Genomic DNA, 21,520 nt, shown 5'->3' with positions numbered 1-21,520 from the left:
CCCTGGGACTTCTCAAAGAATTTGTTCTCTCTTTCTATAAAGATGGAGATATTAAAATAATTATGCTTATTTGGTATGTTAAATTACATGGGAAGCATTGTCAAATAAATGATAAACCTTCCTAGGTTATATTGTGTGGGTGAATGTTATTAAGATAAGTGTTTTAAATATATAAATAATGTTCCTAAAATTCTGATCTGTCCTGGTTGTCAGCCATATTTCTAGTTATTATCTTAAAGTGTTGTATATCACAGAAATAACCAAGTTTCTCTGTCAATTGTCCTTTTTGAGTCTTTTGTCATTTGCAGATAGTTGTTGTTTTACTCTGATGTTTTTGCAGATGTATTTCATCTTCAGAGAGATTCATGGAAAGGACTCTGACACTTGCTCTAGAACACAGGTTTCTGATAAACTTTCAGATTATAAAACTGAGCTGGGTAAAAAATTACACAACTCTAGCAGAGGAATTAATGGCCTCATAAAACTGCTAACAGAAGATTGAGACCAAGAATTGATTACATGGGACTGAATGAACTAATGAGGATGATTATAATTTTTATGACTTTTCATTTTAAATATTGCTGATCTTTAATGTTTTGTTTTTCCAGATTTAAGGAAACCTTTTTCTCTTAAATTAACTATGACTTATAGCAATTCGGTAAAATTAAAGCTTTGGAAGCAGAATTGAAACATTTATTTTTTTCTCCCTACCTGATCCCTCTAGAATTTGGAAACTCTTATTCAGTGAATATTCTTATTTTCATCACTATATGGTTATTTGCATAGTTCAATAAGAATCTGTTCTCATAACAGGACACAATTGGAAACATTGGTTATATTACCAAAGCTTTGACTGGAATGTCATATTTGAGAGAAACATGCATAGATTTGGATATGACCTAAACAGTTTTGAGGGACAAATTGACTTTATGAAACAAATTAAGCCACTTGGAAATACTGGCCTGGTACCTTGCTTACAGGGTTCCCAGCAACCTTACCAGGTGAGTAAAGAAGGTCATTACCCTGGCAGGTGCAAAGAATCTCAGGATATTTTGGGGAACCTCAAGAGAAGAGAGGAATTCACTTAAATCTGTAGGTATTGTAGGCGGACTCTGATGACAAGTCAGAGTTGGTTTTCCTGGCATGGAGAGGCCTTTAAAGTTCAATCTGAGATTCCTTATGAAAAGTTCCAGCAAAGCAGACTTAAAAGAGCCTGTATGATCAATTGCTATTCTTGTGTACTTATGTAAATAATTTGGCCAAGTTTATTGAAACTAGACTTCTTTTGCAAACCAATGAGTCTTAATTTGCTATCTTTGGTAAAAATGAGGGTGATTTTAGAGAGAAAAATTATGTTTCAATGAAAACTATAGTACATATTCATGGATATTAGATTCTAGTTCTGCTAATTGTCTTTGAGGTTTTTGTTTTCTATCTGTAAATTGGACTGGATCCTGAATTCTAGTCTCCTGAAATATCTGGTTACAAATCTCCAAACTAACGTTTTCAGTTTTTTCCATCATTTTCATTTGGAATCACTGAGAACTGAAAACACCCTTTTTCCTAAAGCCCTGAAAATTGAAGCTGGACAACTTGATATAAGGGAGATTCATGCCTGTTGCTGTGTAAGCCACTCAGAAAGATACCTGAACATCCAATGACATCATCAGAGACATTTCAAACTGCAAAAGATGCTTCCACACTGACACCTAGAAATCTCGACTGGCTGGCCCCTGGGCTCAGAAACTGGTTTATGATTTGCTCTGACCATTAACCTTGTTTTCCTTTTTGTTTCTCTAGAAATGCTTCTTACTAAATACCTGGTTACTTGCTTACACAATACAGGCCTAATTTTGGGAGCCCACTTACATCATCATCTTACTAAGAGACTGGTTCAATGAGGTGGAACAACCTACATCCCTTATCAGCAGGACAAAGCTAGAGCAGTCATCATCCCATTTCCCTCAAGACTGAGGAACGAACAAAAAATGAGAGGATTTGTAACCATGGGCCCTCAGGACCAGTTCAACTGACCTCTTCTCCTCAAAAGAGTAATTAAAAGTGTTTTTTCAGGAACTGAGATCCCTTGTCCAGTTCAGGCCAGTTGAGACCACCAACACATCAACTGGGCCTGTGAAAATGCCTGATAAGTGATCTTGTTGACATCAAAGGGCTAAAAACACCACCCTCAGATCATGCTAACACCACCATTTTGTGAACATGCATCTTATGAAGAGCCATGAAGCTTGACTATGTTTGCACACATCATCAACTACCTCACTTCTCCTTACCTCCAATCATCTATCTCCACACTTCAGACTGCCCTGCCCTTCATCCCATAAATTTTTCCCCAAGTCCTGGATTGGGGACACAGATCTGAGAGCACATGCCCCTGTCTCCTTGCAGATTGATCTAGCAATAAAGCTGTTTTCTTTTCCCGAAAGCCGATGCTGTAATAATTGCCTTTTTTAATGTGCATCAGGTAAGAGAACCCCAATTTTGTGTGGTAGCATGGAAGAAGACCCTTGGGCAAAGAAGAACTGTAGTTCGCAGAATTCCAGCCCCAACATCCAAAGCCAGATATAGCCAAATGGATTTGAGCTGAGAGATAATAGTTTCAAAAACCAGCACAGATCCTAATGTGTCTCCAATTTTATTTTCTTAGGAGAAAAACAAAATTTCAAATGAAATAATACAATGGTTGACTCCTGACTGTATTATCACTAGTTCTCTTCTGTAAATTTTATAGGTTTTAATCTAGAGTACCATAGATAAAATTTGGGTGGTCCATGAACCCATGAAATTTTGTTATAAAAATTTTTGATATATCATGTACACATCTTCCTGAATTAGGAGGTTTATAACTCTCATTAAAGTTTCAAAGCAGCCTGTAACCCTCTCTAAAACGTGGTATCACTGCCCCATGTTCTCATTCATTCATTATTTAAACTTGTTATGGAAAACACAGACAACTTTTAGATTCCTTTAATGCCTTAAATACACTTTTGGTTATGACACTCTTGGTTACAAGGAAAAGGAACCAATTTGAACCACCTCAAAAAAAAAAGTGAGGGAGGACAAGGGAATCTATTCAAGGGATCTCAATCGGTGAAGAAATTATCTAGTTAAAGAAAGGGGCTCAAAATAGGCTGTCTTTTTCATATATTTCATCTAAATAAACTCCAGTATATGTGCTCAAAGATTTATTTACATTGCAGAATTATTTGTAATAGTGAAAGTTTGGAAATAAATTAGGCGTTTGTAAGAATGGATAAATTAGATCAACATAAGAATGGATAAATACTATGCTAACTAATATAGTGGACTACTATATAGCAGTTAGTATAAACCAAATCTACATGTATCTGAATAACTTAGAAGCATAACATTGAGTGGGAAACAAAAACAAGTTGCAGAATAATATGTTCAATATTATATCATTTGTATAAAGTTTTAAAATATGCAAAATTGTGTTATGTGTAATTTACAAATACTTGCAGCCAAAGAATAAAAACAATGGTAATCAAAACCCCCAAATTTAGATTTGTTTTAGTCCCAGTAAGGAAAGAAAACAAAGAGAAGTTCTCAAGGGACTCTAATTCTATCTGTCCTAGATGGCTTCTTTAAAATAAATCTGAATTAAATATGGCAAAACATTAAAATTTGGCAAAGTTAAGTGGTGGAATTGTGGGTGTTTGTTATATTATGCTGCATTTTTCTATGTTTTTGAAATGTTTCATAAATTTAAAAAATAGGAAATGTAAAGGGCACTAAAAAACGCCATTAACACTGGCCTAGACCACCCCTGGGCATAATTAACAAGAGCTCAAAGGGAAGAGGAATTTAGAATCACATCTCAGAAACTCTCTCGATTGCAAGGCTCCTTTTCAGAAACAAGACACCCTCTCTGCAGAGGAGAAGAAAGGGGATTGACCAAAGAGACTAGAAGAGGGGAAGACGAGAGGAGCATGTATTTAAAACAGACAAACACACACAGTTAAGAATCTCCCTCAAGCAAGAAGAAACAAATAAATGAAAACAGGTCTTACTAAGTTTGAAGTCCCTACCTGGCTCCAGCTTCTTACCCATTAGGCTAGATAATTGCAAAAAAGATACACCTGGTTCTATTGCTGTCTGAGTCTCAGGGCAAGGAAGACTCCTGAGCTTTTTCATTATCAAGTAATTCTATTATTAAAGAAAAATTTCTGGTTCCTTGGGTATTGTTAAAATGGAATTTAAGCTTATTTGTAGTATATTATCTCTAATTCCTCTAATCCATTCCTAATGATGGTAAGAATGGGAAATTAGAAAGCAGACTTTATTTTCTCATTTTAAACTTGTCCTTAAAAATGTTCCAGCATTCTATTATAATAACATCCAGAAATCAAGGTGAAAATTGAATCCACATTTTTGACTATTTGCATAAATTACATGTTCTAACTTCTGTCTATATAGGATTTTGTTACATGCCTGAAATTTCCTTTAACAATGACACAAAGTTGCAAAATAAGTAACAATGGCAAAAACAATCTCCTTGCCTTAAATGTCAAGGCTCTGAAAACCATATGTCAGCTCCTAGCATGCTCATTAATACCTAGCTTTTCTAAAACACACAAGTCAACATATCAAGAAAATTAACTCCATAAAGTTTTTAGAAAACAAATTCTTAAGCTTTTGCAGAAACCTTTTTCGTGAATAATTCTGGATAACCAAGGAACATTTGCCATGATGGCAAATAACAAATGAAGATAAATTTAACTAGGAATAGGTTTACTTTCAAGAAAGCACTTGTGAATGAAAAAGCAAAGTTCCAGTATTGCAAATAAAAGAAAGGCTGCAACATTTCAAGTGCAGTAACACATCCAACAGAAAAAAAATGAAGCCTATATGATGTGTAAATCAACTGTATTGTATTGCCTGATATCATTTAATCTCAATTGCCACAAGCAATCTCAAGAACATCGACAGAATAAAATACCTTCAATTCATAAAAGTTTGAGACCAACCAGCAACTAAGAACAGTGTACGATTTCCCCTTCCATGTTACATTAGCCTCATAGAGTAATCTAATTGAAAAGTCAAATTATATCACCATGATTTCAAAGCCTGCTGTTCTATTTTTTAAATACATTCCATCAAGCCAAAGAGTGTTTCTAAAGTTCTATATGCCAATGTACTTGGAACACATTAATTCCATTAGCAGGCTATTTCAGGAAATAGTGAACATATTTCTTGGAAACAAATACATGTGGTTAAAAAACAGCCTCAAAAAAAAAAAAAGTATGGGGTGAAAAACTGAAAACAGAGATGATTTTTAAATGCAATTAGAATTCCTTCCCATCACATATCAAAGGTGTCATAACTGCTTCTCTACTGAGAAGTTGGTGTTTTGGATTTGGGTCTTTAAACCAAAAAGCCTATCTTGAGATGTCACTATAAGGAGTCTATCTGCCCCTTAATCATAGTCAACTGCTAAATGAAGTGTATCTATTTTCTCTGTTACATTACTATTGGCAACCAGGCCCTCAGTAAGTGCCCAGAAATGTTTCCATGGTTACAAAAAGCATTCAGCATCCCTCTTGTTTTGGGCCAATTTAGCTTAAAATCTATTGTGGAGAAAAATATGGCACGTTAAGGAACATAAAATCAAGATACAAGGTTATGAAAAGAATTCAAGGCTAAACGGGAAAAGCAGGCTTGACAAGGCTTTTTAAAAAGTGCATATAAGCCACTGATTAAAATGCTGCCTTTTCCTAGTGTATCTCCAAATACATCTCTCTAATAGACTACAAAGCAGCCCATGTCCTGAGGCTGACGTGATCCCCTGGTGTAAAGAGAAAAATAAGCACATGAGGATAAACCAGCAGGTAAAATTCCAAAAAACAAGTTTTTTAACATTCATACAGATGAGAATCCAGTCCCCTATCCTAGTTTCATAGGGTTCTTGGGATATTTAAATATTTTGAGGAAAGAGAGGAATAAGAGCTTTTGTTCATTGGCTACAAGGTATTTGAAGTAAATTAGTGGGCTGTATCACATCAGGGAAAGAGAGAAAGATGGAAGTTCTCTAGAGGCAACTTAGTAAAGCTCCTGCATCTATAAAGCCATGAGTGAACTGGGCCAATGGGACTGTCTCATTTTAGGTCTATGCTGCATTCCCAACCCCGCCTGCCACCAAAGAGCCAGGGCATTAAAAACATTTTTGCATCTTCTGGAACATATTAAACAAATGGTATAAGCTTTTCAATAATCTGAAGGAGAGGTCCATGGCTTACACTTATGTATATTTGTCCATTCCTGAAAGTGCTTTGTACATGGTAGGCATTCAATAAATATTTGATTAACTGAGAAGGGTCATCATACAAGACCTCTCTTTATAGAGAAATGTTTCTCCTCTAATATATCTCCGTATACATGATACCCTTTGTCATTTTCCACTGCTCTCAATTTCACTGTGAAATGGAGAGAAGTGGGTGGGATTTAAGGTCACAATGCTATTAAGGCTTAATATGAAGATTTTTACTTCCAGGAAGACAGAATAGATATACTTTTCCCTATTATACCCCTAAATACAACCAAAATCTCTAGACAACGTACATAAAACAAAGATAAGAAGACTGAAAGGGGAGGAGAACTCAAGATGGTGGTGTACGCAGACTCTGAACTCACCTCCTCCCGCGGACACAGGCAATTTACAACTACTCGTGGAAAAATTACCCCTGAGAGAGAACTGAAAACTGGATAAGAGGAACCCCTGCAACAAAGGACAATCCTAATGGAGGTAGAAGAGGCAGAAATTCCCTTCTGGAGAGGAAAAACGCCGCCTTCACAAGCCGCAGCGCCTCACGGCTGCCCAGGAGCAGCCCAAAGTTACGCAACCTCCCTGGAGGAGTGGGGCCCTGAGCCGGGGAGCGCCCCCGCTGTGGGCATTTTGTGGACCCAGCACAATCGAGACGAGTGGCATAATACCTGACTTTGCCTGCTACTAAAACATTGGGGAGTACACCCAGAAAAGCTGGTTCACAAAGAAATTAAAACCAGCTCTTAGAGGGCCCAAACGCAAACACACCCGCTTCAGAAAGCAACCTAAAATCACCAGAAAGAAAGGTGCACAGTACTTTGGTGAAAAGAGCCTCACCTGATAGGCCCTGAGTGCATCTCTGGGGACCGGGACATTGGCGGCGGACATTGTTGTGGCATGGTGTGGGTGTGCTGACACAGACGCCATTGGGGTTCTCCCTGGGGCCTGTTAGCCCAGGTCTGCCCCACCCACTAGAGCACCGATTTAATCCAGTTCAGCCAGGGCAGGCAGCCCACCCTAGAGACTGGCCCCACTCAACAAGCCCTCAGGCAACTTGTGGGCCTGCATAGATTGGTGACTGGATTCTCTGCAGCCTGGCAACTGAGCCCACTTCAGCAGGGCAAGGCATGCACAAGGAGCAGGTGGAGAATGTGGGGCAGTGGTGGAGTGTGTGGGGCTCCCGCCGTGGAGAGACTGGGTCCACTTCAGGAGGTCGAGGCACGCACACAGGGCAGGACTGTGTTGACTGTGTGTGTGGACCTGTGGGCGGCAGGGCTTGTCAGCTGCAGAAGACTTGTGCTTCTCAAAGACCCACATAGGGGGTTTGCCCCACCTTCCACAGCCTGAAACAATTGGGTGCACCTGTGCCTGAGGCCAGCCCCACTCAGCTGCAATCCTCAGAGAGCTGACAAGAGACCTAAAGGCTGGAGGCTTATAGCAATTGTAAGCCCCTGAGCCTAACAACCTGCCATGCTGGGGGCCTACTCACTTAAAAGAAATACTGCAACACAAATGTATTAGAACTTGCAGCCAACTATGCTGGGGCTCCCCACACCTGATAAAGAGACTGAAGGGCCCACAACAACTATAAGCAGCTGAGCATTACAACAGCTGGCCAGGAGCATAACTCGGCCTCCCTGGGTGCCTACAGGGAGAGCAAACAGGCCACAACAGAAAGACACACGTAACCCACATAGGGGTCATCCCTGGAGCATTGAGAACTGAGGGAAGCACACTGCAGACATCCTAAGGCATCACTTACATAAGGTCACCTATCCAAGAGCAGGAGACATAGCTGACCTACCTAATACGTAGACACAAGCACAGGGAAAGAGGCAAAAGGAGGAGGCAAAGGAATACATTCCAAGTAAGGGAACAGGACAAAACTCCAGAAAAGGAACTAAGTGAAACAGAAATGAGCAACCAACCCAACAGAGAGTTCAAACAAAGAGTGTGAAAGATGCTCACTGATCTGGGGAGAAGAATAGATGAACTCAGTGAGAATGTCAACAAAGAAATGGAAGATATAAAAAAAAAAACAATCAAAAATGAAGAATACAAGGCTGGAAATGAAAAATTCACTAGAGGAACTCAAAAGCAGAGTAGAGGATACAGAAGAACGGATCTGTGAGCTGGATGAAAGACTAGAAGAAATTACCCAAGCCGATCAGGTAAAAGAGAAAAGAATTAAAAAGAGTGAGGACAGTCTAAGGGACCTCTGGGAGAACATCAAGCGCACTAACATCCGTGTTATAGGTGTCCCAGAAGGAGAAGAGCGAGACAAAGGGGCAGAGAATCTATTTCAAGAAATAATAGATGAAAACTTCCCTAACATAAGGAAGCAAACAGACATCCAGGTACAGGAAGCACAGAGAGCCCCAAACAAGATAAACTCAAAGAGCCCCACAGCAAGGCACATCATAATCAAAATGTCCAGAATTAAAGATAAAGAGAGAATTCTAAAAGCCGCAAGAGAAAGACAAGTTACATACAAAGGAAACCCCATAAGGCTATCAGCTGACTTCTCAGCAGAGACCTTACAGGCTAGAAGAGAGTGGCACGATATATTTAAAGTGCTAAAAGGAAAAAACTTACAGCCAAGAATACTCTACCCAGCAAGGATATCATTCAAAATGGAAGGAGAGATCAAAAATTTCCCAGACAAGCAAAAATTAAAGGAGTGTGTCACCAAGAAACCAGTGCTACACGAAATGTTAAAGGGACTGATTTAAGGGGAAAAGAGAAGACCACAAATAGGAAAAATTATCTATTTGCATGATAAGAGGGTAATGGATACAAATGCACAAAAAAGAGGTTAGATATGATATCAAAAACATAAAATGAGGGAGGAGGGGAGTTGAAGAGTAGAGCTTTCAGATAGAGGTCAAACTAAAGAGACCATCAATTCTGTATATAAGGAGAAAGGAACAGAGAAGAACTACTAAAACACTGAGGAAAAAAAAAAGTTAAAAAGTGGCAGTAAGTACATACTTATCAATAGCTACTTTAAATGGCAATGGACTAAATTCTCCAATTAAAAGGCATAGGGTGGCTGATTGGATAAAATAACAAGACCCATATATATGCTGCATACAAGAGACATACTTCAAACCTAAAGACACTCACAAACTGAAAGTGAAGGGATGGAAAAAGATACTCTACGCAAATGGCAATGAAAAGAAAGCTGGGGTAGCAATATTCATATCAGACAAAATACACTTAAAAACTGTAAAAAGAGACAAAGAAGGGCATTACATAATGATCAAGGGAACAATCCAACAAGAGGATATAACACTTGTAAATATCTACCCACCCAATGTAGGTGCACCGAAATATATAAAGCAATTATTAACAGACATAAAAAGAGAAATAGACAGTAACACAAGAATAGTAGGGGACTTGAACACTCCACTTACACCAACAGATAGATCATCCAAACAGAAGATCAATAAGGAAACACTGGTCATAAATGACCACTAGAACAGATGGACCTAGTAGATATATACAGAGCATTCCATCCAAAAACCGAAGAATACACGTTCTTTTCAAATGCACATGGAACATTCTCCAGGATTGATCACATATTAGGCCACAAAACAAGTCTCCATAAATTTAAGAAGATTGAAATAATACCAAGAATCTTTTCTGACCACAACGGTATGAAACTAGAAATCAACTATAGGAAGGAAATCAGAAAAGCCCCAAATACTTGGAGATTGAACAAAATGCTACTGAACAATGACTGGGTCAACGAAGAAATCAAAGAAGAAATCAAAAAATACCTGGAGACAAATGAAAATGAAAATACAACATGCCAGAATTTATGGGATACAGCAAAAGCGGTTCTAAGAGGGAAGTTTATAGCAGTACAGGCCTATCTCAACAAACAAGAAAAATCTCAAATAAACAATCTAACAATGCACCTAAAGGAACTGGAAAAAGAAGAACAAACAAAGCCCAAAATCAGTAGAAGAAGGGAAATAATAAAAATCAGAGCAGAAATAAATGAAATAGGGACCAAAAAAACAATAGAAAAAATTAATAAAACCAAGAGCTGCTTCTTTGAAAAGATAAACAAAATTGACAAACCCTTAGCTAGACTCACCAAGAAAAAAAGAGAGAAGGCACAAATAAGTAAAATCAGAAATGAAAGAGGAGAAATTACAACAGACACATCAGAAATACAAAAGATTATAAGAGAATACTACGAAAAGCTATACGCCAACCAATTCGACAATCTGGAAGAAATGGATAAATTCTTAGAATCATACAACCTTCCAAAACTGGATCAAGAAGAAGTAGAGAATTTGAATAGACCAATCACCAGTAAGGAGATCGAAACAGTAATGAAAAACCTCCCCAAAAATAAAAGTCCAGGACCAGACGGCTTCCCTGGTGAATTCTACCAAACATTCAAAGAAGACTTAATACCTATCCTTCTCAAACTCTTCCAAAAAATTGAGGGGGGGGGGGAAGCTCCCTAACTCATTCTACAAAGCCGACATTACCCTGATACCAAAATCAGACAAGGACAACACAAAAAAAGAAAATTACAGGCCAATATCACTGATGAACATCAATGCAAAAATCTTCAACAAAATACTAGCAAATCGCATACAACAATACGTTAAAAAGATTATACACCATGATCAAGTGGGATTTATTCCAGGGATGCAGGGATGGTTCAACATTCGCAAATCAATCAACGTAATACACCACATTAATAAAATGAAGAATAAAAATCACATGATCATCTCAATAGATGCAGAGAGAGCATTTGACAAGATACAGCATCCATTTATGATAAAAACTCTGAATAAAATGGGTATAGAAGGAAAGTACATCAACATAATAAAGGCCATATATGACAAACCCACAGCTAATATCATCCTCAATGGTGAAAAACTGAAACCTATCCCTCTAAGAACAGGAACCAGACAAGGATGCCCACTGTCACCACTCCTGTTTAACACAGTACTGGAAGTCCTAGCCAGAGCAATCAGGCAAGAAAAAGAAATAAAAGGGATCCAAACTGGAAAGGAAGAAGTGAAACTGTCACTATTTGCAGATGACATGATTTTACATATAGAAAACCCTAAAGAATCCACCAGAAAACTTTTAAAGTAATAAACAAATACGGTAAAGTTGCAGGATACAAAATCAACATACAAAAATCAGTTGCATTTCTATACATTAACAACGAAGTAGCAGAAAGAGAAATTAAGAATACCATCCCATTTACAATTGCAACAAAAAGAATAAAATACTTAGGAATAAACTTAACCAAAGAGGTGAAAGAGCTGTACGTGGAAAACTATAAAACATTGCTGAAAGAAATTGAAGAAGACACAAAGAAATGGAGAGATATTCCATGCTCTTGGATTGGAAGAGTTAACATAGTTAAGATGTCCATACTTCCTAAAGCAATCTACAGATTCAATGCAATCCCTATCAAAGTTCCAACAACATTTTTCACAGAAATAGAACAAAGAATCCTAAAATTTATATGGAACAAAAAAAGACCCCAAATAGGTAAAGGAATCCTGAGAAAAAAGAACAAAGCTGGAGGTATCACACTCCTTGATTTCAAAATATACTACAAAGCTATAGTAACCAAAACAGCATGGTACTGGCACAAAAACAGACACACAAATCAATGGAATAGAATCGAAAACCCAGAAATAAACCCACACATCTATGGACAGCTAATCTTCAACAAAGGAGCCAAGAACATACAATGGAGAAAAGAAAGTCTCTTCAACAAATGGTGTTGGGAAAACTGGATAGCCACATGCGAAAAAATGAAAATAGACCCTTACCTTACACGATACACAAAAATTGACTCCAAATGGATTAAATACTTGAATGTAAGACCTGAAACTATGAAACTTCTAGAAGAAAACATAGGCAGTATGCTCTTTGACATCAGTCTTAGCAACATATTTTCAAGCACCATGTCTGACCAGGCAAGAGAAACAATAGAAAAAATAAACAAATGGGGCTACATCAAACTAAAAAGCTTCTGCACAGCAAAGGAAATCATCAACAAAACGAAAAGACAACCTAACAATTGAGAGAAGATATTTGCAAACCATACATCTGATAAGGGCTTAATCTCCAAAATATATAATGAACTGATGCATCTCAACAACAAAAAAACTAACAACCCAATTAAAAAATGGGCAAAAGACCTGAACAGACGTTTCTCCAAAGAAGATATACAGGTGGCCAACAGACACATGAAAAGATGTTCAACATCATTAACTATCAGGGAAATGTAAATCAAAACTACAATGAGATACCACCTCATGCCCGTCAGAATGGCTATAATTAACAAGACAGGAAACAACAAGTGTTGGAGAGGATGTGGAGAGAAGGGAACTCTCATACACTGCTGGTGGGAGTGCAAACTGGTGCAGCCACTATGGAAGGCGGTATGGAGATTCCTCCAAAAATTAAGGATAGAACTACCATATGACCCAGCTATTCTACTGCCGGATATTTATCTAAAGAACTTGAAAACACGAATGCATAAAGATACATGCACCCCTGTGTTCATTGCAGTGTTATTCACAATAGCCAAGACTTGGAAGCAACCTAAGTGCCCATCAAGGGACGAATGGATAAAGAAGATGTGGTATATATACACAATGGAATACTACTCAGCCATAAGAAACAATGAAATCCAGCCATTTGTGACAACATGGATGGACACTGAGGGTATTATGCAAAGTGAAATAAGTCAGAGGGAGAAGGTCAAATACCGTATGATCTCACTCATTCAGTAGTAGATAATAACAACAACAAACACACACTTAGAGACAGAGATTGGATTGGTGGTTACCAGAGGGGAAAGGGTGAGGGAGGAGGGTGAAAGGGATAATTTGGCACATGTGTGTGGTGATTGGTTGTAATTAGTATTTGAGTGGTGAACATAATGTAATCTATGCAGAAATAGAAGTATAATGATGTACACCTGAAATTTATACAATGTTATAAACCAATGTTACTGCAATAAACAAAAAATTTAAAAAAAAATACCACACACACAAAAAAATAATGCTGATGCAAAACATTCCAGTTATCCATTGTTACATTTTAAAAAATCAACCAAAATTTAGTGGCACGTAGTAATAATTATTGCAGGTAAGATCTACTGATGGATCCTAAAATTAGTGGGCAAATTTTGAGGAGAAACAGGATATTTGAATAGTCTTAAAGTATCTCCCCCAAAATATTTATTAATTGCTAAAGGAAAAATAGTAACTTTACAGTGCAGAAAGCTGGCAGACACCACCTTAACCAAGTTTTCAAGGTTAACATCACCAATAATAAGATATATCAATAGCAGGTACCCTGAGAGTGGCTGACTGAGAGCACATAACTTCTGGGGTATTCTTTCCAAAACTGCATAACCTCCATCTAACCACGAGAAAACATCAGACAAACTGAAATTGAAGGATATTTTACAATATAACTGACCAGTGCTCTCCAAACGTGTCAAGATGATGAAAGACGAGGAAAGAATGAGGAACTGTCACAAATTGGAGGAGACTAAGGAGACATTACAACTAAATGCAATATGGGATCCTAGATTGGATACTAGAAAATAAAAAGGATATTAGCGGAAAAACTGGTGAAATGTTAAGAAGGTCTGTAGTTTAACTAGTAGTACTGTAATATTTTAATTTCTTAGTTTTGATCATTGTACTATGGTTATACAAGATGCTAACATTAGGGGATGCTGGGTGAAGAGTATATAGGAACTCTGTATTATTTTGCAACTTTTCTGTAATTTTAAAATTATTTCAAAATAAAAAGTAAAAAACAAAACAAAAAATATTTTGGGATGCAGATAAAGCAGTTTTTAAAAGAAAATTTATATATTAAATGATTATATTAGAAAAAAAAATTATACCCAAAGAAGGGATAATAAAAAGCAGAAATCAATGAAATTATGAAAAGAAAAATAGAGAAAAATTAATGAAACCAAAAACTAGTTCTTTGAAAAAATAGAGATATATAGATAGATAATCCTCTACCTAGACCTCACTCCCTGCAAAAAAAAAAGAAGACATAAATTACCAATAGCAGGAAATAAAGATGGAGATCATCATAAACCCTACAAACACTAAAAAGATAGCAAGGAAATACTATGTCCATAAATTTAACAACATACATGAAATGAAAAAAATTCTTGAAAAACACCACTGCCAAAAACCACTCAAGAAAAAGACAGAACTTGAATAATCCTATACATACTAAAGAAATTGAATTTGTATTTCAAAATCTTCCCACAAAAAAAAATTCTAAGCTCAGTTGTCTTCACTGGAAAATTCTAGTAAACATTTAAGAAATAAATAATACTAATTTAACACAACTTTGTCCAGATTATAGGAAAGGAAAAACATTTCACAGCTCATTTTATGAGGCCAGCATTACCCAGATACCAAAACCAGACAAAGATATTGCAAGAAAACTACAGATGAATAACCCTAATGAAAATGGATGAAAAAAAATCCTCCAAAATACCAGCAAATCTAATCCAGCAATATATGAAAAGAAATAGTATATCATGACCAAGTGGATTTTATCCCAGATATGCAAGACTGGTTCAACACTCAAAAATTAGTCAGTATAATTCATTTCAGTGTAATTCAGACTAAACAAGAAAAATCATATGATCATCTCAATAGATGCAAAACAGCATTTGACAGAATTCAACATCCTTTTTGATAAAAACTCTCAGCAAATTGGAATAGAAGGGAACTTCTTCAATATAATAAAGAGTATCTACAGAAACATATACCTAACTACTAACGAACAGTGAAAGACAAAGCTTTTCCACTAAGTTCAAGGAACAAGGCAAAGATATCTACTTTCAACACTCTTATTCAACACGATAATGTGTAATCAGTCAAGAAAAAGAAATACTAGACATGGATATCGGAGAGAAAGAAATAAAACTGTCATTTCTCTCACTGATAATATTACTGTCTATGTAGAAAATCCCAAAAAAGTTACAAAGAAAATCTATTAGAACTAATCAGAGAAATTAGGGAGGTTGCATAATACAAGGTTATTATACAAAAAATCAATCGTATTTCTACATACTAGCAAGTAGCAATTGGAAAATGAAAGTGATAAAACTACTGTTTACAATAGTATCAAAGAAAAAGGAAATACTTAGGTATAAATCTAACAAAATATGTATGAGACCTATATACTGGAAACTACAAAACAGATTAAAAATTTCTAAGAAATAAATAAATGAAATGATACCATGTTCATGGATTGAAAAACAAAATATTATTAGCATGCCAATCTCTCCAAACTGATCTACGCATTCAATACAATTCCAATCAAATTCGCAGCAGAATTTCTGTAAAAATTAATAAGATTATTCTAAAAATGATATGGAAAAGCAAATTAACTAGAATAGTCAAACAATTTTTTAAAAATAATAAAGTTGGAGGGCTCACACTACCTGACTTCAAGACATTATAAAGCTTTAGTAATCAAGACAGTGTGCTATTGGAGAAAGAATACAAATATAGATTAATGGGAAAATATAAAGAGTCCAAAAATAGACCCACATATATACAGATAATAGATTTCTGACAAAGATGCCAAAGCATACAATGCAGAAAGGATAGTCATTTCAACAAATGGTGTAGGAATGACTAGACATCTATATGGGAGAGGGTGGGGAGAGAAACTTCAATCCATACCACACATCATATAAAAAATTACTTCAAAATGGATCATAGCCCTAAATGTAAAACCGTAACTCTAAAATTCCTAGAATAAAACAGAAAAAAATCTTTGTGATTCTTGGTTATACAAGATCTCTTAGACATGATACCAAAAGCACAATTCATGAAAGAAAAACTTGATAGGTTGGATTTCATCTAATTAAGAATCTCTGTTCTTTGAGGGACATTGTTAAGAGAATGAAAAGACAAGCCACAAAACTGGGAGAAAATATTTGTAAATCATATACCTGAAAAGTAACTCATATTCACAATATAAGCATAACTCTCAAATCTCAAAAATAAGAAAATAATTCAATAAAAGTGGGTAAAAGGTTTGAAGACTTTACCAAAGAAGCTATTCAGATGACAAATAACTACAAGCTCAATGTCATTAGTTATCAAGGAAATGCAAATTAAAGCCAAAATGAGATGTTAATCCCTATGAAGGATTTGAGATTTTACCCTACTTGCCCCCTAACGAGTTAGCCTGCTACAGTTTTATGGACCTTGGGTAGAAGACACAAGACTTCTGGGTCAGAGACAAAGGACAGTTTATTACTCACAGCACAGCAAGCAACATGAGCTTCACATTCACATAGGTTCTCCATCCTCCAGGTACCATAGGGGCAATGCAGAGGCAGGCTCAGATAGATATAGTGCATGCAGTGGGTTTATATCATAGCCAAGGAAGACTAAGCTTGAAAAATCTCTGTCATTTGCAAGCAAATCTGCCTGAGCTTTGCCCTAAAGAGAGACATTATCTTTATTAGACAGCAAACAAATCTTTCCTCTGCTCTGGAAGGAGACAATATCTCTATCCTCCAAGGCTCACTGTCACACAAACATCCTTGAAAAGATAACCTAAAACAAAAGGCTGTTTGTGGCTCTGTTCACAGGACATGCAAAAAACCGAGACCAATGGAGAATTATCTCCCAACGTGAGCTATCGCTACACATGAGAACGGCTAAAACAATTTTCTTAATATGAACAACACCACCAAGTGCTGGTGAGAATATGAATGACTAGAAATCTCATACATTACTTTTGGAAATGCAAAATGGTACTTTGGAAAACAGTGGAATATTTTTGATAAAGTTAAACACATACTTTCCACATGATCCAGCAATTCCACTCCTAGGTATTTACCTAATTGAAATGAAAACATATTCACACAAAAACCTGTTTTGCAAATGTTTATAACAGTTTTATTCATATTGTTAAAAACTAGAAACAATCCAAATATCCCTTAGTTGATGAATAATCAACAAACTATGGTGCATTCATGCAATGGACTACTATTCAGCAATAAAAAGGTCAAACTACTGAAACACACAACAACATGGATGAACCTCAAACACATTATGATAAGCCCATCATGAAAGAAGCCAGACTCAGAAGCCTGCATGATTCCATTTATATGACATTCTGGAAAAGACAAAGCGATCAAGACAGAAACTATATCAGCAACTGCCAGGAGCTGGAGGTAGGGGAAAGGACTGACTGCAAAGGGACTTGATGGAATTTTTGAGGTGATGGACTGTTTTATATCTTGATGGCGGTGGTGGTTACAAGACTGTGTGTGTTTGTCAAAACTCACTGTGCACTAAGAAGGATAGATTTTACTGTATGTAAGTTATATCTTTAAAAAGGAAAAAAGAGAGAGAGAATATGTATAAATTCTAGAATCAGACTGCCTGAGCTCTGCCTTTTTCTAAATGTGGATCTTGGGGATATTCTCAAACTCTCTAAGCATCAATTTTCTCAACTGTGAAGTGAGAATAATAATAGTATTTACTTCTTAGAGTTGTTAGCTTTCCTTGTTGGTGTTCCATCATTAATCATTATTTGATATCCTATTATATACACAACATTGTGCTTGATACAGTTAAGGATGCAGAAATGAGTCTGTGGCACGGCCCCTGCCTTCCAGGAGGCTGCAATCTAGTGAACAAACATCTCCTGAATGGACAAATAAAAACAATTGTTTTACTGCCATTAGATTATTACAATTACAAAAATTAACAAAAGCCAGTGTTAAGAAACTATTAGGCCAAAATCATGTTAATAATTTTAAATAAAGTTAACTTTAGCAAGAATTTTCTAAAATAGAAATTTCAAGTCAAATCTAAGAAATCCTATTGGTAACCTAGATATTTCTAGAATTATCTCTACAGATAATTTTAAAAGACTTAAAATTTCATTTATTTATAGTTTATCAGCTTCAGAAAGAATATCAGCCTATCTTGTCTTCACCGATTTATTCTAGCATTTCACTATTACTTTGAGTAAGAGTATCAAGAAAGCATTATGAAAACAATATGAAATTATGTATCCTCATTTACCAAGACTTCATGTAACTGGATAAAACATTTCCCTAAAAATATAAAGCTAAGAGGAATCATGGAAAATGGATGAAGAGACTATGAGGTATTCCAGAAAAGTCTGCTCCCTCCAACAAGAAGAGAATTAATGACTTCACCTTTACATCACGTAAAAGACCCAATAATCTGTGTGACCTATGTATGCGTTACAACACATCACATATACATACCAACAGCTCTCTTTGCATATCATGTACCTCTCTCCCTCGACCATGAGAAACGTCCTTATGTCAGGCTTACAGTATTAAAGCATGAGAAATTCATGCCAGAACATACTATAGCTCCTTTTACAGAGTTAATCATATTTTCACCATATTCATTATACATTTATTGAAGGTCCATTAAATGCTCAGCTCTGACAGGATAAAGCTCCATAGGCAGTTTGTTTTAAACGTGTCCTTTCCATTCAAAGCTAAAAGAAAATCAAGCTATTCTTATTCCAAAGATTTCCTATCTACTGTCATTTCACATCACATCTCGGCGACACACTGTGAGAAGTGTTCTTGGAGTGTTATCAACTAAAAATTTTGCAACAAGTACGGCTTTTTGCACAGGATTTCACACTGAATAATATAGTAACATCTAGAGATTCCTAACCTAGTAAAAAAAAGGAGAATATTTTTAAAGATGTTTTAAAAAGCACAACATATGCAGAGGGGCTTCTCAACACAACTCACAGACTCATTTTCACCATTTCATTTGCTCAGAACTATTGCGTTGGATTATGGAGCTCACAAACAGATCTTCCAAAGTTTTATATATTGAAAATATTTCTAAGGATTACATCTCTCAATAAGAAGTCAGTATGTATAGAAAGTATAAGGAAGAGAAAAATAAAATTCATATGATAACTAAGACAAGTCAAAGTAAAATGAGTAGAAATGTCCTTTGGGAGAACCCAGAGAAAATGATCATTGGCTAGCTTACCTTGCTTTTGTCCATTAACATTTTCTAAAACACCAGAGAGCTGGCTGTCAAAGCTGTGTTGAAGGCCACTCCTTTGCTTTTCAAGGTGATGTTCTTCCTCAGCAATAGAAGGAAGCACATGTGGTGGCTTTTGGTCATCAAGGGTCTGATTGGGCCACTGGGACATTATGGAACATGAGTCCTTTGTATTTGCGTGTCGGCTAAGTCTGGGGCTTGCACTTTGGGGAGAGTCCTGCAAATCACTATTACAACAGGAAAAATGATCCACTTCAAGAAACAAAGAATTTGCATCTTCTTGACTCCAATCATTGCCTTGTTCTTCATCTTCAAAGTAAGTTTCCTGAATCTGAATATCATCTAAGTCCTGGTCTAGCTTGTCACTCAATTTAGAGTCTTGTTTGCTCAAGTTAACCAGCGAAGCAGATAGTGTATCTCCTGCTTGCTGGAGAGCTTCATAAACCCGAGATATCCAGGAAGAGAGAGGCTGGAAGAAGTTCTGAACTTCCTGAGACGCCATGGCCAACACCATGGCCAGCTATTTGATGTCTACAAGTCCACTTGTTCAGTTCCTTCAGCACTCTGGACTTAACGTGAACTACAGAATAAGCAGGATGAGAAATTAAATTGGAGGTCTCTTAATGGCTGTCAATATTTCACTCTCAAAACTTCTCAGCTGAAACAGAGGAAAGAAATACTTATACCTGTTAAAGTTACAACTTCAGACTCATCACCAGATACCTACAATCAATGCCAAACAGGATTTGGAGACAAAAAGAGATCATCATTGAAATCTTAAGGCAACTAAATAAAAATGACTGTGAAAGTCTAAATGTATTTCAATGCCTATTCAATTCCACAGGCATGTGCAAAATTTCCATTAGCAGTAATGGGCTCTATTCACATGGACTGAGAGAAGTCTATCCCCCATAGACCATACTTAATAGTGTGAAAAGGATAAATGAATCTTCATTAAGAGGCACTTGGACATGACATTTCAAATACAAGAAAGGTTGGATGCTTCATCTACGAACCTGCAGATCCCAGAGAGCAGGCTAATAAGCATCTCTGCTTCATGACACGCAGATTTATCCTTTCAAAGGAAATGGGCTCCTGGAATTCAAAAGCTTTTAACAAATCTTAAAATAGGCTCTTATATCTTTATGCAATTTCTAGAAATTATATCTATTCTTGGGAAGCAAACAACCAGTGAAAAACTGAGGGTGGCAAGTGGATTATGCAGCTTCCTGGAGACATGTCCCTAGCACGTTGTTTCCTTTGTCTATGTTCCAACCTGCCAAAGTCAGCCCCCCGACAACTTGTGAGACTCCTGAGAGAACTTCTTCCCACAAGATTCAAACCTGAAGGAGGCAGCTACAGGCCATCAACCAAGCAACAGGGCATGATGAAGACTTTGGAACTCAATATCTATACTTTTACATATATATATATGCATACAAACATATACTATGTATACGTAGGCATACGTATGTGTATTATGTGTGTGTGTATGTATCTTACTGCCTTTACATTGCTCATCAACAGCTCAGGATGAATGTTATAAATGACAGCAGAGCCTAAATTCACTACCTGTACTTTACTCCATCTCTTTTATAGCAATAGCTTCCTTCTGACCAAATCTACCAGCAGTCCCTTACGGTTCAGCCCACTTGACCTCAGGCTTCTGCATTTGATATGACTGCCTACGTTCTCCTAAAAATCTCTCTCTAGGTTTTGTGACAGCCATTCATGCATGCATTGATTCATTCAAGAAACAAATATTGATTAAGTGCTGGGCAAAATGCCAGGTGTAAGATAACCCTGAGGTCTCTGTCCCCATGGAGCCCACATTCCAGTTAAAGGGAAACTGAGCTCTCTGCACTTTCACCTTATCCTGAATAATTCATGTGTCTGTCTTTCAGGCTCTTCCTTGTCTTCCCACAAACTACATATATGCAACCACTCATTGTCCTGTGGTTTCTCCTCCTCCCCCTTTATGCTCATCAGCTGGGAGAGCTGATCCATCTATAAGTCTCAATTAACACTTTTTTTTTTAATTCCAAAATATACATCTCCAGCCCTTAGCTCAATCCCTCTTTCCAGGCTTGCATCTCTCATTATTAAGCCAGTGGTTCTCAAACTCGGCTGTGTCAGGATC

General features: G+C 36.7%; 1 protein-coding gene across 1 annotated transcript in view; it reads right to left on the bottom strand.

Moving 5' to 3' along the window:
• The window catches only part of SYT16 (synaptotagmin 16), a 104,699-nt gene extending 84,735 nt beyond the window's left edge, over positions 1-19,964 (bottom strand). The window contains exon 1 of the mRNA XM_058567074.1: positions 19,366-19,964. Within this exon, the coding sequence (XP_058423057.1) occupies positions 19,366-19,894 (529 nt within the window). The 5' untranslated portion in view covers positions 19,895-19,964. The remainder of the gene's footprint in view (positions 1-19,365) is intronic.
• Between the last annotated feature and the right edge of the window lie 1,556 nt (positions 19,965-21,520).

The sequence above is a fragment of the Diceros bicornis genome, chromosome 24, assembly GCF_020826845.1.
Source record: "Diceros bicornis minor isolate mBicDic1 chromosome 24, mDicBic1.mat.cur, whole genome shotgun sequence".
Classification (NCBI taxonomy): domain Eukaryota; kingdom Metazoa; phylum Chordata; class Mammalia; order Perissodactyla; family Rhinocerotidae; genus Diceros; species Diceros bicornis.
The sequence above is the reverse complement of the archived record's forward strand: the minus strand, read 5'-3'. Positions and strand labels throughout refer to the sequence as shown.